The sequence below is a fragment of the Stegostoma tigrinum genome, chromosome 12 (genome assembly GCF_030684315.1).
Source record: "Stegostoma tigrinum isolate sSteTig4 chromosome 12, sSteTig4.hap1, whole genome shotgun sequence".
Classification (NCBI taxonomy): Eukaryota; Metazoa; Chordata; class Chondrichthyes; order Orectolobiformes; family Stegostomatidae; genus Stegostoma; species Stegostoma tigrinum.
In genome coordinates, this window is record NC_081365.1 from 28,438,151 (window position 1) to 28,463,084 (window position 24,934).

General features: G+C 40.7%; 1 protein-coding gene across 2 annotated transcripts in view; it reads right to left on the minus strand.

Annotated features, from left to right (window-relative positions):
* Positions 1-3,267: 3,267 nt before the first annotated feature.
* The window catches only part of dcbld2 (discoidin, CUB and LCCL domain containing 2), a 109,056-nt gene continuing 87,389 nt past the window's right edge, over positions 3,268-24,934 (minus strand). Inside the window, exons 8-15 of one of the 2 annotated variants that reach the window (XM_048541423.2) lie at positions 23,046-23,261; positions 19,692-19,816; positions 17,994-18,150; positions 13,058-13,177; positions 10,993-11,086; positions 10,518-10,567; positions 8,678-8,815; positions 3,268-4,373 (exon numbers count right to left, since the gene is read on the minus strand). In XM_048541423.2, the coding sequence (XP_048397380.1) occupies positions 3,937-4,373; positions 8,678-8,815; positions 10,518-10,567; positions 10,993-11,086; positions 13,058-13,177; positions 17,994-18,150; positions 19,692-19,816; positions 23,046-23,261 (1,337 nt within the window). In that variant the 3' untranslated portion in view covers positions 3,268-3,936. The remainder of the gene's footprint in view (positions 4,374-8,677; positions 8,816-10,517; positions 10,568-10,992; positions 11,087-13,057; positions 13,178-17,993; positions 18,151-19,691; positions 19,817-23,045; positions 23,262-24,934) is intronic. The other variant, XM_048541424.2, reaches the window with a different exon arrangement.

A 24,934-nucleotide genomic window follows, 5' to 3' on the forward strand; every position in this document is an offset into this window, starting at 1 on the left:
TCTGATGAAGGGTCTAGGCCCGAAACGTCAGCTTTTGTGCTCCTGAGATGCTGCTTGGCCTGCTGTGTTCATCCAGCTCCACACTTTGTTAACTGTTTCAATTATGGCATGATTTTGGATTGGACTGTCCGTGGTTTTTCTCCCCGTGTCTGAAAATTTTAAAATTATGTCCAGTTTACACTTAAGAAATTTCCATTTTCCTCTGAACACTTGTGCCACATTATGGAAGTAATACTGAAATGACAATGGTCTCAATGCATTCGCCATTCTCAAATAAACCTCTGAATTGAAGTCATGATCGGACGGTCATTTGATTTTGAAATATCATCAACTCTAACCTTGTGGCCACTTTAATTAAACCAGGTTATCTTTTACAATAACAAAGTATGAAGCTGGATGAACACAGCAGGCCAAGCAGCATCTCGGGAGCACAAAAGCTGACGTTTCGGGCCTAGACCCTTCATCAGAGAGCCCGAAACATCAGCTTTTGTGCTCCTGAGATGCTGCTTGGCCTGCTGTGTTCATCCAGCTCCACACTTTGTTATCATGGATTCTCCAGCATTTGCAGTTCACATTATCTTTTACAATAATGCATTTTGCAAATTAAAATTGATTTAAAAGTTTAAGACATAGATCCTTCAAATCTCAGAATTGAGAAACATCATGGTCCAGCTGGTGGCACTGCAGAATCTGAATGCACAAAAACCTTAGCTACATTCTGTCCGTGAGGTTTTAAATATTTAAAAAGAGAATAGTTGGTTTACATTGTGCGCACAAGGCTAAAAGAAAGGGTTAAAGAGAATCGGGTCTCTTTACTGATATACAGCAATTTTTGGGTGATCTCACTTCAGCTACAGGTGTACTTAATCTGACATGATTGCGAGGGGGTCAGGCTAGAAAGGTCATTCACCCTGTTTCAGAATAACCAAACAATCCAATATAAAATCTAACTGTTACTGAATGAGTTCAGTGCCCCTTCTTAAACTGCTCTTCTGAGCGATGTTGTATTTGTTGATCATCACCTTCTAGTTGGTCTAAATGTTATACTTAGGATGAAATAATTAAGGAGCAAATAGTTCACTAACAGCAAGTGGGTGTCTCCTTAAGTTTATTATGACATATTTTGTACTCACTGGTATAAAACTGGATTAAAAAAAAAACTAGAAAAGCTCAGCCAATCAGACTGAGGGCGAAGCAGAGTTAGCATGCTTGTTGGACTAGCCTAATCCTCAATATTTACAAACTGTCTTATAGGCAAAGAATACATGTAATGATATGTCAAATTTGATGAAATCTTAAAAAGGTCAAACCTAAATGGAATTCAAATATTTAGGCCATTCAAAATAAACCTTGAGTTCTTTTTCCCATTTCAAATTAAATGGTCTTAACCCACTAATATCACAAAATGACAACAATCAAACTTACCAATAGTTGAGGATTGTGGGATAAATTTCCCACTCTGGGCTTGCTGGAATCTGAGCGGTTAGAACCACAGTAAGATGAGAAGCAGCTTGGATTCAACCAGGTAAACACTACTATTGAGACTTGAGGGTTCCATTCGTTTCCCCACACACCAGTTACTGATAACCTATGTATTTGTGTTTCAATTGCAAATCAGCAGATCATCAAATAAAACTCTTCCGCTCTATGTATATGTTCTAAATTCCACCAAAATATACAAACAACAAATTGACTACAGTACATGCCGAGGTAAGACAACCAGAAAAATACATTCTTGTAGAGAATGACTCATACCAGGGGGTTTGAATTGCTGGGCTGGAAATAAGCAACCTTATTTAAAGTGTAATCTGACACAAGAGGGCTTTGCTCAAAGAACAACAAAGCGACAGAAATATTAAATGGAGATCCATTACATCAATTTTTGTAACAAAATAAGAACTGCAAATGTCAAGAGTACAAAATAAACGTCTTTTTCAGGTTTCTTTTCCACTGAGCTTAGACAAATGTTTTATATAAAATTCAACATGAATAAACATAAAGGTTGGCTCAATATCTTTTTGGATTTGAATGTATTTCTCATGAGATCTAATTAACATCAGAAGCTGATATATCAAATAGATTCAAATCATTTACTGTCATTATAAAAGGACATTATCATCGACAGACAGGTGGACGGAAGAGGTGCTGAGATGCAGACAAAAATAAATAAAATGATTAATAGGAAAATGATTTTATAATGTAAACCTGCTGTTGAGATTGAGTTTGACTTGAAAAGAGTGCAACTTGGAAATGCTGACCCTCAGTCTGTGCTTCTGTATAGCAAAGCTCTGTGCCAGGTGCTGAATTGCCAAAAATTTACCTAATCTTGATTCAGTGTACAGACTGTGGATAGTTCTGGTCAGTATTGGCATTTAGCCTGGCAGGATAACCTGCCAGTGTGTGTAGCAATGTGTGGAGTGTTGGTTGAGGAGTCCGGCCAAACGTAAATGTGTTTTGTACTGGTTCGACAAGAAGCGCGTCACCCCAAATCATAATATTGTGAGTTTTGTTTTTGTCTCATACAAAACCTAATAACTATGTATGCTGGATCCCTTGGGCAAGGGTTTCCATTTATCACAGCAAAAACCTCCAACAGAAACTTTCTACATTCGTGGCAGTGTCACCTCTCTCTCTCGCTCTCTCTTTCCAGTTTCGACAGCCAAATTAGCAACAAAACCTGGTTTCCAGTGGCAGAAACATAACTGTGTACAAAAAGCACTGAAAGCTGCTCTAATCAGCCTAACTATAAAGGATTTCCCTTATTGTACCCAGTCCATTCAAGGGGATGAAAACATTGGAAAAATGAATCAGCAATTATCTAGACAGCTATGATTAGCCTGCATTAAAACAGAAATCCTGTAGAGATGAACCCCTTGGAAGGAAAACACTGCACCAACTGAGTGAGCGTCCTGGGAAGCAGTTAGATAAGTGATTATGGCTGTTCCATGTTCCATTTGAAAATTAAAATTCAACTTAAAGAGAACACTATCATACCATCAAATGTGTGATATGAAGATTAATTTTAATTTGCTACAGCATTTTTGAAATAAGACTGGTGGTTGGAAAGAGATATTGTGTTTAATCAATGGCAATTTGTAATGTGGGAGCAAATTACAGCAGATGCTGGAATCTGTACTGAAAACAATAAAAAATGCTGGAAATCACAGCAGGTCAGGCAGCATCCACGGAGAGAGAGCAAGCTAATGTTCTGAGTCTAGTTGGCTCTGATAAAGAGTCATCTAGATTCAAAACTAGTTTGTTCTCTCTCCATGGATGCTGCCTGGCCTGCTGTGATTTCCAGCATTTTTTGTTCTCAGTAAATTGCCATTGCCAGCAGTTTGGATCATTACTCTATGAGTCACAGCAGGAGACTGGCAGAATCCTTGAAGAATTTCAGGGCTTGCATCAAAAGCTACCTAAACCAGTCCTCAGCATGGCTAAGAGGAGCAGCAGTATCGAGCTCTGTTAAAATGGTTAAGTGTTGGCTTCTGCCTCTCCAGTTGAACACCTGCCCCCGTTTGTAAGCAATCGAGAGAGATGTTTCCTTTCTGCAGATTGCAGCAGAGTAGGTTCTGGCAGTCAACAGCCTAAAATGAGTTGAACTAAACCCAATGAACTGACCAGTATCAACATTTTTGTCTGTATTGTGGAGCATTATTTAACCCTTTAGTACCAGATGACATTAAACATTAAACCAGTATGAATCAACCTCTACATTCCAGGCACATGCAGTTCAACGGCAACATTCAAGAAGAATCCATATTTGATCCATTACAGGTAATGGGCAACAGTTTCTTAGCAGTCATCATGGCCCCAACTTGCCTACCTATTTGCTTTGGACAATCAGTTATTTCACTGCAGCAATGGTCTTTTAAACTCATTCTCCTCTCCCCACCAAAATTATCGTCTGTATTTTGTCTCCTTTCAGAAGTTCACTTAAGCATCTGATGTTGCTGATGTGTGCGGTACACTATTCGGTACTTGGTATCCAAGTTCCTCTGCAGGCATTGGGATTACCGTTCCTTTTGGTGTATCATAGCCAGCCTGGCCCGAAGGGGCACCCTCAGTTCTGGGTGACAATGTGCTTGGGTTGCCCATCACTGAAGGCCCTGTGCTCCCCACTGATTTAAAGGTACAGGATGCCGCAGAGACCAAGGTTCCTGTCGGGTGACCGGAAATTTCCATTATGATCGGAGTGGCGTACTCACGGCTCGAAACTGGCAAGGGTTCTGCGTACGCATGATAAATCTCCGACACAGGAGCATCGTAGTGACCGTTCCCATCTGGGTCACTGTATCCTGCTTCTGGATCTTCCTCTGGTTTAAAAGAGGACCCCTGTCGTAGGGATCCTGCTACAAGCGGCTGGGCATATTCTGTAAACACACAAAATCATATCATTATCCCTTGGAGTGACAGGCAGCATGGCGTTAGTGTTCTGCACATTTGTCCACGTAATAATAGTTAACGGTCTGTGGATACTGTACTTAGTCCCCACCATTACATCTTCACTGACTGAACCAACATTGAAGAGAAATGCATGAACCTCCAGGGTCATTTTGAAATAAACCACTGCCCGCAGTTTTTTTTTTAAAAAAAATCATTTATGCAATCTGGGCGTCCATGGCCAGACCAGGCTTTCTGCATTTTACACCCATCCCGAATTGCCTAGGGGTGGTTAAGTGCCAACCACATCACTGTGGGTCTGCAGTGATGTGTAGAACCAGACAGATTCTTTCTGATAATCAAATCCACTACAGTTTCATCGTCATCATTAGATTCCTTATTCCAGACATTTATTGAATTTAAATTTCACCATCTACCATGGTAGGATTTGAACTGAGGTCCCCAGGACATTACCAGGGATTCTGGATTATTAGTCTAGCAATAATACCCTCAGGCCATTATGTCTCTCATCTTAGTAGACCTGGGACCTATACCTTGGCAAGGGTTCAAGGAGGATTTGCTCATATTGTTGCGGTTCTCAGGGGAATGGGAACCTAAGAGGGAATACAGATAAAATAAAAGTTGTTTATGAAAAGTAGGAACCCCCTAAATAAAATTGGTAACAGCACAATTAAATCCTGGAATCAACCAGGATTAAATTAACAGAATTGCTAAAAAGGGAGAATTACAAGCTTTCTACTGAATGCTCACAGTATCACAAGATTGGAGCATTGGTGGTGTTAATACAAGTAAAAGGATATGATTTAATTATCATTACAGAGATCTGTATGCAGGATGGCCAAGACTGGGATCAGAATATTCAATATTTAGGAGGGATAAACAAAAGGGAAAAGGAGATGGGTAGTGTTGGTAATAAGGAATTGAATTAGTGTCTTACTGAGAGACCTTTGATAAGAAGAACAGAATTAGAATCTGTTTGGGTGGAGCTAAGAAAGAACAAGGGGCAGGAGTGGTTTGGTAGGCTACCAAGAGTGGGAATTTAAAACAGGGTACAAGTCAATAGATTACAGGTGCACCTACCAAGGCGAATGCAGTAAGTGTCAGTGACTTTAATCGCCTTTCTGTTCTCCATGTTGCTACTATCTACCTCAATGTGAGGCTGAGGTAGGGTGAGAGAAGCATGTTTCCAGCTTCTGGTGCTGCTGAGTCAGAGACACAATGCGAGCAGTGCTCTGACTATCACCGTAGGTCCATGCTCACTTGCAGCTTGTAGAACAAACAGCCTGCAGCATCATGTTGTCAAATATGCATAAAACTTGTAACAAAATAACAGGAGGCTTCTTCGAAAACCAGTTATTTCCCAGATGAGGGAAATATCATCTTAAAAATCTATACTTGATTATTTGGTCATTTGAGGGATGGTCTTCTCTGTCCTTTAGTAAATTGCCCCAGGCTCAGGTAAAACTTTATGCTCAGGGTTCAGAGCCACTGCCAACAGCAGAACCAAAAAATTTTCAGTGGTGATGGTGGAACAGCTAGACATTTGAGGGTAATGGTTGCTTAAAGAGGGAGGGTCCTATGAATAGAGCTCTTGTTCTTTCTTGAAGCACACATAAGGAAGGAAATTAGAAACCACCTCATGTGTTGTCTTCCCCACTAACCACTGAAACTGAAAATAGGAGGCCCCTGCAAAGCAACTGAAGACATAGACACGGGACTAAGGGATGTGAAAAATGACAAGAGCTAGCCCTAATGCAGATCCCTGGTGTGGTTAATGCTGCAGTTCCAATCATTACAATCTAGTGGCTGTGGGCAATTCACTGTCACACTGCTGCACCACCCAAGCTGCCGAGATCTTAAGGTTCATTTGGTTTCTGGTAATAGAGGAAAATCACTTGTTAACTCTTAACAACAAGATGGTGTAGTTTATTGCACGATGTTTCATTGGTAAGTTAGACACTGTAACTGAGACTATTGTCAGACACGTGGATACAGGAAACCCTCATCGAAAAAGCTGTGGTTGCACTCCCGAAAATTGCGACTTGAAGTGAATCACTGGTTTCCAAATCAACGGTAAAGCCAAAATTAGGTTCCTGCTGGCATTATTTGCTTGGAAAAAAACAATAAATTGAAATATTGCACTATATAGTACTGTGTATTTCAAGCTGAAACAACTTGTAGACTAAAATAATTTGCTAAGTATAAAATAAGCACATTCTTTCGGTTTAGTACTTCAGGACTTTTATCATCAGAAAACAACTTTAAGACATCAAGTTAAAATGATGCACATTCTTAAGTGCCAATATTCACAAATGAAATACTCTTCAAAATTAAAATAAATTTAAAAATAAGAAGCGCAATATGATTGCAATTATTGTAAATAAATGTTAAAATACAAATTCACTGATGATGTTATAATTGACCAGGCACCATCTAGTGGTAGCAGCTGGTCAGTGGAGGCAGAGCTGCATGCACTAACCCAAATCTGCCAGGAGGTGGAGGGCAGGAGCCATTACAAGTTCCGCAGACAGCAGAGAAAACTAACACCAGAGGGTTAAAGGTTAAAAAAGACTTCAAAAGAATGGGAGCTGGGGAAGAGGATGGGGTGACTGAAGGAGAATCAGAGGATCAGAGCAAAAACAGGAACCACGTGAGGCAATGGAAGTAAGGGGAAAGTTGGAGCAACCACCTTCAGGGGAACAAATAAAGCTGAAGACTATAGTCATGAACTATGTAGCAAAAGCAACTTGCTGGTGCCTGGAAAGAGGGCAAGTGTGTGAGAGCTACTTTTTAAATGTGTAAACACAATCTTAGCAAGCCGGTCAGCTCAGTTGGCTGGGCAGTTGGTGAGAGATGCCCATAGCATGGGTTCAATTCCTGCACCAAGTACAGTTACCATCAAAGACTCTCCTGCTCAACTCTGTCCCTCACTTGGAGTGTGCTGGCCCTCAGGTTAAACCACCACCAGTTGTCTGTCTCTAAAGAGAGAGGAGCCCTTCAGTCTGGTAGGTCAATGGTGACTCCACCTTCATTGTCAATGAGAATTAACTTTGTTTTGTCCATGGTGCAAAAGTCAACTTGCCAGCATGCAATCTTCTGGCTATGTTACTTAACATTTTGGACAGAATTGTAACCGTTCACCCCCCAGAAATTATATTCAAATCTATAGGAGCTCTGTTGCCAACACTGGATAGATATTTGTTTCAACTTCAATCCTATGACTGTGCACCTTCAAGAGGGACTGCAGCAACTCACTGAGGTTCTTTCACAGAAACTTCCAAACCCACAACCACTAACCCTTGCCCTTCTGAGTGGTTGAGATGTATGGGAACCCCATTCCTGCAAGTTGCTTTCCAAGGTACACATCATCCCGAATTGGAAATGTATCATCATTCCTTCGCATTCACTGGGTCAATATCCCAGAACTCTCTTTCTAACAGCACTGTGGGTGCTCCTATGTTACATGGACTGTAACAATTCAAGGAAGTGACTCACCCATCACTTTCTCAAGGGCAACTGGGACAGGCAATAAATGCTGGCAAGGCCAGTAATTGCCTGTGCCCCAATAAAGAATAACAAAAGCAAGAAACATTGGAGGTTCAGTGGGTAGCACTGCTGCCTCACAGTGCCAGGGACCCGGGCAACTGTCTTTATGGAGTCTGCACATTCTCCCCGTGTCAGCGTGCATTTCCTCTGGGTGCTCAGATTTCCTCCCACAGTCCAAAGATGCGCAGTTTAGGTAGATTGACCATGCTAAATTGTCCGTAGTGTTCAGGAATGTGTAGATTAGGTGGGTTAACGGGGATGGATCTGGGTGGGATGCTCGGAGGGTCAGTGTGGACCTGTTGGGCCAAAGGGTTTGTTTCCACACTGTAAGGATTGTATGAAAAGCTCAAAGAAAATAGTACGAGCAGACTCAGCACTCCCTGAGAAGGGATGAATATTGAAGGAATACTTTAAACAAAGGAAAAAACACTTGAAAAAATAATCAGTCATGAGAACATGCAAAAGACATCAATTTTAAATAATCATTATGGTAATCTGATGGCCCGGCACATTAAGTCACCAAACAACTACAAATTTGTCTGGTTTTAAGGCATTTGTTGTGGAAAAGAATAAGTTTGAAACCTTCCCAACCATTTATCCTCATAACAATTCATTCTGTAGCTGTGACCATGAAAAGATTCTACTGATCCTGTGTTGTCCTGAGTAGTTTCATGACACTGCCTCTTTCAAAGATCGAACATTCGCCACATCAATCACTGCTGTATACCTGCAGGTTCTGTCTGGATCACTGTGCTGGCATTCCGGGCTCTCAGGCGGCTCATCTCACTGCTGTTGTAGCGCACTGAGGTGTCATCAGGCTCAGCATTTTTTGCAGGTAGAAACTGCTTCATTCCCTTCCACCAGCCTGCACCATAATTCCCAGTTAGTTAAATAGTCACATACTGTACAGTTGGGCAGAAGAGCTAAACAGGCGATCTACATTCTTGGAATGCTATCAGCAACATTAACACTTGGGTATTCATAGAATCCTTCAGAATGGAAGCAGGTCATTCACCCCACCAGGTCCATACCAACCCTCTGAAGAGCGCTGTACCCAGACCCACCCAATTACTCTATCCCTGCATTTTCCATGGCCAATCTACCTAAACTGCGCATCTTTGGACTAGTTATCTAACAGCATTCCACACTGTAGCAGACAGTCGTATTGGTGCAGATGGTCGCACCATATAACAGTGCAGTGTTGAATAGCTCTGAGCCAAACCCACCAACTCGTAAGAGGGTCTAGGCCCGAAACGTCAGCTTTTGTGCTTCTAAGATGCTGCTTGGCCTGCTGTGTTCATCCAGCTTCACACTTCGTTATCACCAACTCGGGAATTTTTTTTTTCTCCAAACAAATAATAAGGAAATACTGATGTAATATTCTTTCACATTTTCATCCCAGCATTTCTTGAATGCATTTGCTCATCTATTTAAATTACTCTTTCTGTGTTACCGGTTACAATTTCATTACAACCCTGAGAAGGTACAGAAGGCGGCCCTCTGGCCTATTGTTCCTGAATAGGCTCATCCTAAGAGCTGAGCAATTAATTTCACTCCTCTGCTTTTTGTCGTAGCACTGTACATGTCTTCCCTTCATGCGTTTATCCACTTTCCATTTGGAAATTGCAACTGAAACTGCTCACACTACCATTTCAACCAGTGTCACAGTCCACATTGGTTAACCAATTTCAGGAATAACAAAAATTGGAATAGAAAATGTTAAGGAGAAGAAAAGCTAACAAAAGCCCATCTTTCTTTTGAACTGTAAAACAGGTCTGAATCGCTCCAGGATTTTCCAACTTTGACTAATTTGCTGGCAATGGACATGCTTCCATACGGCACTGTATTTGCATGTGTGGAGAATCATCAACATTGGTATCTAAAATAATCACTCAATGGTAAGAACTCTCATTAAACTACAAAATCATGCCAGTTGGCTTGTGCCATCTGGGCCCTGGTCACTAGTTCCTGGTAAACATCAGAACCTGCTTTGTGGCGCTGGTCCTTGTATTTTGTTTCACAATTTAATAAAAGCGATGCTGGAAATCATAAGATGAACTTTAGAGGCTATACACACGAGATTTCTTTTACATTTTCAGGAATAGCTTTAAGATCTTGCCTTCACCCAACACAAAACTTCCCTTTTATTCTTCCACCTTGTTCTTTTCTGCTGCTATACTCGCTTACAAGTTGATGCATCTATAACTTGTCCTGTTTTGTCAAAAGGTCATTGACCTAAAATGTTAACTCTCTTTCTCACTCTGTGGATCCTGTCAGAGTTGTCAGAGTTGTCGAATATTTCATGTTCTTATTTCAGATTTCCAGTATCTGCTGTATCTTGCTTTTCAAATTACTGCGTTCAATCACACGTTTGCTGTCATTTTGTGACTGTCACTGCTTGACTGTTACAGCGCTGCCAAATAGATTTTATGTTCAGGACTCGATTCCCTGACTTGAACACCAAACTTAGGTTGGTGCAGTTTTATTAATATTTTGAATGAGATGCTAAACTACATTCCCAAGTGCCTACAAGATATCAGATCTGAAAGGTCCAAGGTGTCACTCACCCACTTGATCCCAATAGGGCAGACTGTATGGCCCTGTTACAGGCTTCTTTCTACAATGGAAATAACTTCAGTTAGTAGTTGCATGGATGGGACATAACACTTAATAGATAATGCATGACACCCAATTGGTAAATGTTTGCATATTACCCCAGTAGATAATGCGTAGCTAGAATAGAGGCTTTGAATAATAAGAGTTTATATATCCAGAAAGAACTGCGACTGCCCAAACCGCCATAATGCAGAAAAGTTAGTAAATTATAATAAATGAAAAATATTCTTCAAAGTTTTTCTACATGTATTTCTGAAGGTCATTAATTCAGTTTTAACCTTTTGATATACAAAAGCCTTATTTAACAGGTAGATTACACTTTATCACTAAATTAGTGGGAATAATAATTCAAAAGTTTAAACAAAACCATTTAAAAAACAATAGTATTTATGCAAGCCCCAACTCCTTGGCTGGCCATTTGCTCACCTGTTCCTCCAATGCCAGCCACATACAAGGACCACTATAAGGGTAGTAAGCACCATGACTAACACAGGCACCAGGACAGCTGCCAACGCCACATCTGAAACCCATTGAAAACAGCTGCAGTTCAGCTAAAGCAAAGTACAGACTAACGTTTTGAAGAAAAAAAGTTCCATTAGGCCAGTAATCTCATATTTTTATGTTTAAATCTGAAATGTGAAACTGAAATTTGTTTGCAAACACTTCTAACGTCTCTAGTGAACAGTAACAATTATGGTCTCAAACATTCACAGTGCACTTACAGTGGAACCTTCAATATTATTGGTGGTATTTGTAACACCTTGGTGTCATATGACACGTATTTGATAACATTTTATAGCTTTATACAAATCTCACATAGCTATGTAATGTTGAGCACTGGGGCATAATGAATTTTTTTTTAATCTTTAAAAACCAGAATGGTAATAATAATTCCAAAATCCAGATTATTCCAGTTTACTTCACTCTTCTTTAATTTCTCTGTCAAACTGATGGTAAACTATTCACTCAAAAGTGAGCTGGACACAAATTTAATTAACTGAAGAACTGATTTTATTATGAAGCATGTTTTAGATTGTACGGCATAATGACAGAATGCAGGTGGGAGAAATTGTAAAGAGGATTTAGAGGATTTAAGTCTCTCAAACTTCGTCTTGGTGATTGCCAAAGGCACTGAATGCCTTGGGAAAACTTTGCCTGTTACATCAATAGACAAATCATAGGCTGAAGCAAACTCGAACCAATGCAATGCAATGGCTAACTCTATTTCCGAGCTTCTGTAATTCTGTTTCCAACTACAGATCTAGAGAAAGAAAAATGTAATTTTCTTTATTGATTGCATTTCCTGGGTCACCATTCTGCTGTGTGTTTTGTAATGAAAGGCACTTAAACAATTAATCTGTCAATGCAATCGTTTAATAGTAACTAAATGAATTCCACTCTGAAATGCTGGATAGTCTGGTCAGAGGTTTCATAACAGGACGACTGAGCATTCATAAGTTAAGTCCCACTGATGGGTCAAGAGTAATGTACCATAAGGTCCTGAGATAACAAAGAATTTAGATAAGGAAAGAATCAAATTCAATCCTTGTATGACATTTGAGTAAACTGATCTCAGCTGGGAATGCTGACACAAATAGCACAGAAATGTTTACAGTTCCAACATCTGTGATGGGCCACAAAGCAAACTGACCATCACTGTTATTGCTCATATATAAAGACTAATCACAAGGACAAGGGGCAGCACCATTCCATTGGAATCATACTCTGATACAGACTGCCACATTCAAAACAGAAGGCTTAAAGGATGAAAAGAAAAATTAGATTAAGTTTTATTTTGCAAAAAAAAGTAAATTCAATTATGTTTGGGTTCAATGTCTTATGATGGTTGAATAAATCAAATCACATGTACTTCCAGAACTTTCAAGAATTGAATTTTGTAATTCCTTTTTGTTTCAGCAAACCGCAACTTTACAGTTTTATTTATCATATGCAAGGGAACGATCATATTCTATTATCAGCAGCACAGATTTGATTAAAAATTTAAATGCTGATTTTAATTGGAAGAGACGTGACTTATGTTTGAAAAAATTTCTTAGAATCCATTCCACAATTCTACCCAATTTTTCTGTTTAATTGAAAATCTTTCTCCAACTGTGTTGGACAATATAGTTCTTCAATGCTGTGTCCAGCTACAGATTACAAAGCCCCTTTCACTAATTCTGTCATTTGACTTTAGCTTTGCACATCATCTGAGTGATGTTCATACCATTAATTTTTCAAAGAGGAGTTGTTTCAGTTAAGTTTAAGGACTGATGACATTCATTACGTTTTTGGCAAGATAGTTATCACAGGTATCTTACTGTACAGGTTAAAATGCTTTTGATTTTTAGAAAAGTCCAGACTTTTCTAGTAATGTATCAAATTGGACGTAAAAAGACCCCATTCCTGTAAAACTGCTGACGATTATCAGTGTGTGAATAGCCACCGGTGTTTCAGTCAGTAAGGGACCTCACAGATGATTTTGGCATACCTTTGGTTACCTTAGGCGTCACTGAATTATTCTTGACTACTGATGGAAATGTAGTTTCGACAAACTTTGGAGGGTTTCCTGTGCTGCGCAGCGGAGGCAGAGACTGAGATGGAGCTCGAGCTAAAAAACAAGCATTAGAAATAGGATCAGTGATAATGGGAACTGCAGATGCTGGAGAATCCAAGATAACAAAGTGTGGAGCTGAATGAACACAGCAGACCAAGCAGCATCTCAGGAGCATAAAAGCTGACGTTTCGGGCCTAGACACTTGATCAGGGTCTAGGCCCGAAACGTCAGCTTTTGTGCTCCTGAGATGCTGCCTTGCCTGCTGTGTTTATCCAGCTCCACACTTTGTTATATTAGAAATAGGATACAACTTTGGAGAATATTTCAGGAAACATTTTACGTGTTGCAATGGCTCATTTAAGTGGACCAGTCTTCTCCTTCTATGAACTGGAATCAGTAGTGCGACAATACAATTGTGCACCTTCTCTAAATCACCCCATAACCAACTCCTAAAGAAGGAATAATTATGCATAATCACAGATTAGACACGCAACAGTGAGAATGCTTCTTGCATTGTCACTTGAAAATGTTTGGTGTGCAAAAATTGTCTGAAAGTAGTTGCAGTAAAGAGCTTAATTGCAGAAGAACTGTCCATACTAGCAGTAACTATGCCATGTTTACCAAGGCAATGGGTTGTAATTTTAAGAGACAACAGTCAAATCCCATTCTTGATTCTCTTTATTTTTAAATAATAGAGAAGAGCAGTTGGATCGAGCTTAGATGTATCAATGAGTGTCACATCAATTAAACTAAAAAAGAGCAGTTGGATCGAGCTTAGATGTATCAATGAGTGTCACATCAATTAAACTGTAAAAAAAAAACCATTTACTAATCAAGTATTAGAGCGGTCTTCAATATAAAAATGTCGTACAGCCCTGGAAATGTGTCAAACATATTACAGTTCTCACCGTGTCGAGAATTCACCTTGGAATAAATGTGAAACATTCGATTCAGATACGAAAATTGTTCGTAAGGCCAACGTAAGCTGGAGTGGGGCAGGTTTGATGGTATTCTGGGGCAAGTGATGATATGTGCTTTCTTGGGATCTATCCTACTGATCTCACCAAAGCTTAAAAGAGATGTGGAGAATTTCACAGTTCAATTCCTATGTCTCCACCTGTGCTCATGGGAGGCAAAACTGGGAGGTTCCAGAGGGATGGGTGTGCAACATTGACAGACACAATATTCATTGATTTTTCTTTAGGTGTCCTGGCCTCATGCTTAGACTAGACTGCTCAGGCAGCCCCCACCACACCATTACCAAGAATATATTCACCGCATAGATGCATGGTCCCAAGTTCAGTAGTTTGTGTCTCAGAAACCTCTTACATTACCAGCTATGTTTCGATTGTGTGAAGGTTTTAATATTGCAGAATCCACAGAATAAGGCTGGGCCCATTGGGTCCAGCTCCCACATACTCCTATCAAAATCATGACATGACATTAGGGAAGCTGACCGTTAGCGTTCTCAGGTCACACTTGGTATTACATAAAGCATTACAAAGCACAATTGGGATATGGATCAAGGACAGGCAGAATGGATTAGTTTAATTTGGCTTCATGTTCAGCACAACATCATGGGCTGAAGGGCCCATTCCTGTGATGTGCTGATCTGCATATTTTTATATTTTTTCTACACCTGGCTTTCCTCTTTGCTATATCCTCTTAAAAAACAAAATCAGTATTTGGAGAAAGCTCTATTATAGCAGACTTTGTGAGAAGAACTGATATGACAACTTTATACCATTCTTACTTTTCCTCAGTTTGGATCCCAACTGTTGTCTCCTGGCAGATAGGTTAAGGGTGTAATCTGTGGTTCTTCAGTGTGGAATTATGCAAATATGATACAATTTGCAAAAAGTTACCTTTGGGGTACAGTATACGAGTCATTTTGTAAGAGGTGAGTTGGTGAGTGGGGTGGGAAGACAAGAGGGTTGGGGGGGCGGTGTTGAAGAGAGAGAAAGAGACAAAGATAGAGAGAGGGGAAGGTGTCATTGGCTATACATCCAGGTTTGGGTTGTTAGGTGTCAAGTAACATTCATGCCGCACAAGTGTCAGGTAATGATCATCTTCAACAAGAGAAAATCTAACCTTTGCCCCTTGATGTTAATGGCATTACCATCACTGAATTCCCCACTAACATACTGGGAGATACTACTGACCAGAAACTGAATTGGACGGGCCATATAAATCTTCGGCAACATGAGCAGGTCAGATACTAGGAATTCTGCAGCGTGTAATTCACTCACTGACTCCCCAAAGCCTATCACCATGGACAAGGCACAAGTCAGGAGTGTGACGGAATTGTGATGGAATCCCCTCCAGTTGCCTGGATGAGTACAACTCCGACAACAAATGAGGCTTGACACCATCCAAGACAAAACTGTTCATTTACATGGCACCCTATCCACCACTGACAGCATTCACCTGATGTGAGGTGGACCAAGTCTGAAGTCACACGACACCAGGTTATAGTCCAGCAGGTTTATTTGAAATCTCAAGCTTTTGGAGCACAGCCCCTTTATCAGGTGCAGTGAAAGAGGAGGGCACACAGACACAGAGTTTACAGGCAGAGAGATCAAAGGCTGAGAGTTCAAAGGATTGCACAATTGGTGTGAGTCGAGTGTCTCTGCAGGTGATCAAGAGTATTAGATGGTGAGTAAAGCGTCACAGCTGAATAACCAGTGAAGGGATGACCTATAATCTGATTTAAAAAGGCAGAGATAATTACAAAAAAAATAAAAGTAGGGTGATGCTGGAGGCAAACTAGATAGCTGGAATAACACAATAGGTATAAGAGTCGCATGCTGCGATTCTGATTCTGAAGAGCAGTCCAGTCCGGAGATCAAAGTTGCACCCCAATATGCCAACATTTTCGTGAATAAGTTTGAGCAAGACTTCTTTGCTGTGCAGGACCTCTGATCAACGCCATACACCACATACATTGACAACATTTTCTTCTTTGGACTCATGGCGAGGAATCACTGAAACAACTACACGGTGATTATTAACAAGTTTCATCCCGCCATCAGACTTACCACAGGCTACTCTTCAGAATCAGGCTCATTCTTGGACACATGCATCCATCAAGGACGGACACCTCAGTACCTCACTCTACAGCAAGCCCATGGATAACCTCACAATACTACACTTGTCTAGCTTCCAGCCTAAGCATATTAAAGAAGCCGTCCCCTCAGGACATGGTTTGTGCATACACAGGATCTACTCAGATGAGGAGAAACGCGATGGATACTCTCAGGACGCCCTCATAAAAACAGGTGAACTCACCAATCGCCAGATCTGACCTGTCACAGCAGAAAACTGCAACAACCTCTACAGAAGACAGGCACAGGATATGACCAATAGAGTACCCTTTGTCAAAATGTCATCGATGACGATGAACATCTCACCAAGATCTTCTATCGACCCCCATTTCTCGCATTCAAACAATCTCAAATCTTAAATAGACCATTGTTCACAGCCTTCAGGACAACATCAACCACAACACCACACAACTCTGCCACAGAAGCCTCTGCAAGACGTGTCAGATCACCGACATTGACACTACCATCTCATGTGGGAACACCACCCACCATGTACATAGTGACTCGGCCAATGTTGTCTATCTGATACGCTGCAGGCAAGGATGCCCTGAGACATGGTATATTGGCGAGACCGTGGACTCCTGCAACAACGGCCAGGCAGGAGTGTTCCCTCCCAGTTGGGGAACACTTCAGCAGTCAAGGGCATTCAGCCTCCAATCTTCAGGCAAGCATCCTCCAAGGCGGACTTTGGGATACACAACAACGCAGAATCGCTGAGCAGAAACTGATAGCCAACATCTGTACCCATGAAGAAAGCCTTAACCATGATCTCGGGTCCATGTTGCACTACATGTGACCCCACCACACTGTTCTGTATCTGTAAAACCTTCCTTACTGTCTTGTTTTGACATCATCACTGATAAATTGTTAAGATTTCTACCTTAATTAGTTTGTACAGTTCTGAATTACTTATTACTTTGGTTAGACCCTCGGCATGCGATTCTTATACCCAACGTGTTATTTTAGTCATTTAGTTTGTATCCAGCACCACCTTAGTTTTAATTTTTTTGTAGTTATGTCTCTGCCTCATTTAATCAGATTGTTGGTCATCCCTTCACCGGTCATTCAGTTGTGACACTCTACTCCCCGTCCAGCACTTTTGGTCACCTGCAGAGACTTATTATCTGACACTCCACTCACACCAATTGTATGATCTTTTGATCTCTCAGCCCTTGATCTGTATGCATCTAAACTCTATATCTGTATGCCCTTCTCTCTCACTGCACCTGATAAAGGGGCAGCATTCACCTGCTTCACCACTGAAGCATAGTCACAGCATCATATACTATTTTCCAGATGCATTGCAGAAATGAGCACACCAAGACTCATCCAATAGCACCTTCCAAACCCACAATAATCTCTACCAGCGAGAAGAGCAAGGGCAGCAGATGCATGGAAAAAACAGCTGCAAATTCTTCTATAAGCCACACACTATCCTGACTGGGAACTTTATCACTTATTCCTTTACTGTCACGGGCTCAAAATCCCCTTCTGATGGCACTGTGGGACCGTAGTGATGTAAGAAGACAACTCGCCATTAACTTCTCCAGGACCATTAGCAATGGGTAATACATGCTGGCCTAACCAGCAATGCCCACGTCCATTGAACAAATAATAATTTTAAAAATTCCTTACGGGACTTTAGCATTGCTGGCAAGGTCATTTTTATTATCCATCCCGAATTCAAAGGATAGTTTGCTGCCACTTTGAACCACTGCATTTTATGTGTGCGCACTTTGGCACCTAATATTTTAAGGGAGCCTTACCCAATGAAGGTTGGTACAGCTGGCAACCCAATAACTCTACTTTCAGTGCTGCCTTCTGATGCCACTCTACTGGATTAATCTGGATGTAACGGGCGACAATGGGCGGGATAAAATTGTTGCGAACCTCCTGGTAGTTGTTAGAGTTTCCTCGGAATATCTGTACAAATGAATAAAAAGAAAACCATTGTTTTGGTGCCCACTACTAAATCCGTCTTTATGAAAATGTTGTCATTCTACTCTATCTTTCTTCCAAGTTTTTTTTTATTGTGACAATACCCTCTCCCAGTTGATAGGATCAGAGGGAGGGGAGAGGTTTCTGGAAGCAGGGGGGTGTGTCAGGCTGTGGGCACCCATGTTTAATAGCCACCACCACATTTTTCGACCAGTTGCAGGGTAAGATGGAGCCTGGGTGATGCATCTGGTGCTGCATTATTTTATTCACTCCGAGTTGGGAAACATCTGGTTTTCGCTCAACACCTTAAATGTCTGAGGCACGTATACTGGGACAGGGGTGCAGATGTTGCCCCGAGATGTGAAAATCACTTTAGAGTTAAACAGAATGTCATTTTCTTGTACACTCCCTGAATCTTTGCAAACATAGTCTAAAACATGCAATGGAATCTGTTACAACAAGGTGTAGATCTGGATGAACACAACAGGCCAAGCAGCATCAGAAGAGCAGGAAGGCTGACGTTTCGGGCCTAGACCGTTTTTGAGAAATCCACGGTAGTACAATGGAATCTGTTGCTGTCATCGGTAGATGCGGTCGCTCTCTGGGGAACTACTGACAACTCTACTGTGGTCATTCTGAAATTGCAGCCCCATTTTGTGCTACTCTGAAGCCTCGAAAGCCATAAATTCCTCTTAGGAACAACGAAGATCCCAACTCAAAGGAATTTCCTGATTTTCCTGATTTTCAGAACTGTCCAGGCAATCAGCAGCTTTCCTGTATCCAGGAGCAGGGGTGGGCCATTTAGAACAGTGATGAGGAGAGATTTCTTCACCCAGAGAGTGGTGAGCCTGTGGAATTCTCTGCCACAGAAAGTGACTAAGGTCAAAACATGAACATGAATATTGAGATCACACACTCAATAATTACCAAAAATTGCATATTTTCCATTTACTATTCAATAATGCAACCACTATCCAAATTCTAAATTAGCCATGTGGCCAGTTGGTAATAATACATTGGAGAAGGCTGAATTGTCAGAAAACCTCAGGCTTATTGCCTTGGGAGATCTCACCCATTCATTTCAACAAATGGAAAATGTAGTCAAGGCACTCATGATTTGCTCACAAGTCACCTACTAACTTCAAACCTCATTGGTGGCTTGGATTTTAGAAGGTTCCATCCATTGATTTCTTCTGTGCAAAGATCCACGTCAATAAAAAAAATACCAGTGGAAAGTACTGAGATTCAAACCCTCTAAATAACTATTCTTCTGACACAATCATGAACATATCACTGTTGCATTTTGAAGTCCTGAGAAAGCAAAGTAAATTATATTGTTTTAAAATGCAAACAGCGCTTTTATCATTGAAACGCCTCAGTCCTTATTAGCCCACAAATAAAAAGGCATAAATAATATTAACATCTCTGAAATAGTTAAGACTCAGTATGGCAGAGTGCTGTTGTGAAGATATATGAAATCAAAAACTTTGCTTTTTTTAAAGAGCAACTCACTTTAGTGTACTAACCATGTCCAGGTCACTGTTGGCTTCTTTATATACCTTCCAATCCTGCCCCTCATGACGGGACAGGATTCTGTAAGCAGAGACATAAAAAGAATATTCACCCAGGGTGGAACCAGTAGTAATTATACCTGAGGACAGAAACAACATACTTAAACATAAGGGTCTACACTTAGGAATCACTTACTGAGAGTGAGGTGGCTCTTGCCTTACTGCATCAATATTTCATTGATGCAAGGAAATTTAGAAAATGTATTGGCTAGCAGTAAAGCTAGTTTGGAGCAAAGTCATTCCTTAACCTTACTGTCTTAATGTCATTATTTAATACTGGGAACTGGGTGGAGAATGATCAACAGCATATTTCATTAAAGCCTCTTGGATTAGAAGAAAGTGGGTGTATTAAAATGTGATCTTACATATTATTAATAAAGGAAAACAAATAATAGATAATAACACAAGAATCAACCCTTTGTGCAAATATATCAGTAACATAATCAGTATTTTGGTAATACATCAGTGCTGATAAAATGTTTTACATAAATTTCAAATTTGGACAGTTCGACTTCCAAATGGGGCCTGTATGACATGTCTGTAATGATCATGAATCTAAACTTATTCATTCATTACACCAAATTTTATTAGCATGAAATAAAAATTCGTAAAAAGCATTCTCTCCATTCCAGGTACTGCCACATCTTATGTTAATTTGAGAAAAAGTAATAAGTCTATTCCCAAGTTGATTGGATTTCCTGGATACAACAAATTTTGGAAATTGACGGGGGTGGAATGCATACCTAGAAAGGAAAAGACCCTATTTTTGTCTGTTTCGAGTGTAATCCCAGGATATTCTCAGTTATAAACTGAAAAACTAACAGAGAAGAAAATAGTGGGGCACATTGTTCAGAAGCAGTGCATCAGCATTGGCATTGGATGAACACAACCAAAAACAAAAATCGTCATGTTATTTTAAAGAACAGGTTTGAGGCTGAGAATGTTGCTGCATGTAACCCAGTTCCCAAATCCTAAAAGACTATCCAGCAAAGACAACAAACATGTCAGGAGTATTTTGAAATACTTCAACTTGCCTGTTTAAGTGCAGCTCCAAGAGGTTTGAAACCTCCAGGCCAAACAGCCCGCTCGAGTAACACCCCATCCGTCATCTTAAACATTCACTCCCTCACTGCTGCCACACAATGGTAGCCATGTATACCATCTGCAAGACACACTGCAGTAACTCAACAAGGCTACTTAAACTTATCTTCTAAACTCAGACTATACCGGCTAGAACAAGGATAGGGGACTCATGGATAGGGTCACTCCCAGGTTCCCCAAATCACGATTTGGAACTGTCCTTTACTGTTACTGGGCTAAGATTCTCCACGCTCTCCTTAATAACACTGCAGATACACCTACACCATGAGAAGGCCACTCATTTCCACCTTTTTAAGGGCAACCAGGGATTGGGCAATAACTGCTCACCTTGACAATGATTTTCTCATCCCATGAATGAATAAAATACAACTTGATTGAGACAGTGATCGGCTCCAATAACTGTTTCATAATGTACAAATATACAGAGGAGACGACTTGGTTTGTCAAGCTTCTGAGCCATTCAATACGATCGTGGGTATATTCCCATCTACTGTTCATATCATTTCAGCCCCTTGCTTATCAAGAATCTATACTACTGTTAAAAATATGCAAGGTTACTGCTTTATCTGGCTTTTGAAGGCAAGACTTCTAAAGGCATACAATCCTTCAGAGAAAATTATTTTCCTTATTTTTCTTTCTTTCTCATCTTAAATGGACAAAACCCCATTTTTAAACAGTGACCCATTGTTCTAGATTCTCCCACAAAAGGAACTATGCTCTCCATGTTCATCCTGTCAAGACCCCTCAGGACCTTAGATGTTTCAATCACTTTTCTAAACTCCAGTCAGTAGAAGTTTATTCTGTGCTCTTTTTTCTGATAAGATAACCACCCCATTCCAGCTATTAGTCAAATGAACATTCTCTGAACTATCACCAACACATTTACTTCCTATATTAAATAAGCAGGCCAATAAATACCTTGTACTCCAGATGTGATCTCACCACTTCCTTATATAATAGAGGAAAACCTCTCTACTTTTGTATTCAACTTGGTGTCTTGCACAGTAACATTGTGATTCATGCTGGAAATGTCTATTGTTCAATAATTTCACGTCATAAAATAAATTAGAAATGCCTGATTCCCAAATTACAACAATATTTGGTGAACTATAGATAGTTTTAAGGTTTGATAATAGCATCTAAAGGTAATGTGTTAGCATTTTCAGGTAGATCATAAATCTGGCTCAGTCTGGTTCATCTCGCCTCAACGTTGGAGGTCTGCAGAACAGAGACTGCATTGTCCATTGTTCATTAACTGAGCAATGCTCTGGGCACCCAAAGGTTGTGAAAGGTGCTATGTAAATGGAAGTCTTTTATGCCTTAAATCACCTACACTTCTGCTCTGGAATTCACACTCAACTTGCCCACTCCCTCAGTTACTTTAGAAACCTCCTTAAGACCCACACCTTTAACCCAAACATTACAATCCTTTTTCCTTCCTGGAGTTTTTTAACCTTGCCATTCTATGAACGGCCACCGTGAGTCTTTCTATGTGATGCGGGCTGTTTAATCCACAGCCTTATCATTAATGTGTGCAAATGATAATCATTTTTATGGTAGTCTTTACACACTATATTTCTTAGCAACTTTCACGTAGCTTCCCCAAGACAGTTCACAGGAACATTATCAAACAGAACTTGGGACTGGGTCACATAAGGGAAATCAGACAGGAATGTGGTAAAGATCTAAATGAGGAAGAGGATTATAAAGGTGATGAGGTCTAGATGGGCAGATTTCAGAGCTTTGCAGTGGAGGGCAATCCCATTTTACATGTACACCATTTCAAATGGATTACCTACCTCCCATGATTTTCTCCAATGGAATGTTAACTATCCGCTGCCCCAGATTAATATTTTACTTCAACTCACACTTATACAAGATAGATGTATTCAGTCCTCATTGCTCCAGCCATCAGAAATTGTGTCCGCTGCAAAGTACATTGAAATCTAGGATGATGCATCTATCTATTTTAAAAACCCAGCCTTCAGATCCTTCTCTAGAAACCGTCCTTCACACCAGCAAAATATAAAGGAACCCGATTCCAGGTGTCCCATTTTATAGCCAGGCTCCCCACTCAGAGTAAAGGCTAAGGGTCACCAGATGATATAAGGAAAACACATTCCGCATGATGACGAACCTAAAACTTTTAACAGGCCTACATATAAAAATCAATCTTTTCCAATGACATGTTTCAGACAGTCAAGTTACCGGTTATTTTCTTCTCTTTCTTCAAGTCTATTTGTAGCCACTGTGGTTCATCAGTATGAAACGCAGCCCAGGGTGAACCAGGCTTTTTCAGGCGAGCCTTTTCCGGTCCCCAGACATGAAACTGTCCCGAAGGGTCATGCCATTGTAGTACAGAGGATGCATTGATTTGGCTGTCTCCAATGACACCAGACTCCATTCCCAGTGTTCCATAGCAACCTATAGACCACAGAACAAATGTCTGAAATGATCAGATTGCTAACTGCCAAGTACATACAGGGAGTAAAACTACACAATTTTTAAGAAAAGGCAAAGACCAACAGCTTGCAGTATATCAGGTAAGAACTTTTACTTCCAGTACTACCTATCCCTTTAAATTTGTTGATGGGATTTGAGTGGTGGCGGTGAACTCCCGTCGTGAAGTGCTTGGAGCCATATAGCATTGGTGTACCTGCAGTATTTTTAAAGGGTGGGAAAGAGAGTCTGTACGCAGCAACAATGATGGAATATTGACAGCATTGCAAATGAGCATGCTGTGTGAATTAGCAGGAAATGTGCAGATGACCGTGTTCCCAAACAAATGCTGCTCTCGTGCTTCCAGGTAATATCAGCTTTGGGTTTGGATGGTGCAGTTAAGAAGCCTGGGTAAGTTTTACAGTGCATCCTGTAGATGGCATATACTGCTACTATGGGCCACTGGCACTTAACAAAGTTCGGTTTAAGAGATGAGTGGATGGATGCATATCAAATTAGGCTGCGATCAAGCTTCTTGAGTTTTGTTACAACTGCTCCAGTCATGGACAGTACTTCTATCACACTTTTGACTTGTGCCTTGGAAATAATGGACAATTACTGCACAGTCAGGTGGTGAATTATCTATTGTAAAATTCTCAGCCTCTATCTAGCTCAAGTACCTACAGTTGTGGTTGATTCAAAGGCAACACTAAGATGCTGACGGTCAGGGATTTAGTAATTGTAATGCTTAATGGTCAAGGGGTTAGATACCTACTTTCTCTCTGGTTGGGGATGGCCAATGGATGCTCTGGTACAGCACACATTTACTTGCTGCATACGTCACAGTTCCTTGAAATCAAGGATGGCACCTGTCGGGCTAGATGAGTTTTTAGATGATTGAGGAGCCAATTTTAGATCCACAAGGCTTTGTGCCGTGGTGGGCAGATTGTTGCATGGGAAAAGAGAATCCAGAGGCCTGGGTTGGCTTCCTTCTCATTCTCCTTCTGCCACTGTACAATCACTGAGATTTAAAGTGCTTTGAATGTTGATGGATTAGGAGGTTCCATGTCAAGCAGTCAGTAGCTTTCTCCTCTCCCTCAGCGGTGTTAATACCTCCATGCTTTAGCGAGACCTTGAATGTATCCTTATTCCTTTTCCTTTGGCTATTCTTCAGGCGTCGGCCAACAAACAGCTGAGGGAAGAGGTTACCGGGCATCCAGATACATTAGGTTGTCCAGAGTTGGTTCATCAAGCGTAGAGTTTCTAGGCTGGTAGATCTAATTCCATGGACAACATGTGTGTCGGTCCAACTGTCCTCCCACTTGATCCCCAAGATTTGATGTTAGCATTGCTCTCAAAAATCTTAATCCAGCATTTATTACTCATCCTTAAAGGCAGTTACAAGTCAACCACACTGCTGTGGGTCTAGAGTCACATGTAGACCAGACCAGGCAAGGATAGCAGTTTCCTTCCCTAAAAGACATCAGTGAACCAGATAGGTTTTTCTGACAATTGACAACGGATTCACAGTCATCATTAGACACTGAATTCCAGATATTTTATTGAATTCAAATTCCATCATCTTCCATGGCGGGATTTGAACCTGGGTCCTCAGAACATTATTTGGGTCTCTGGATTAACAGTCCAGCGATAATACC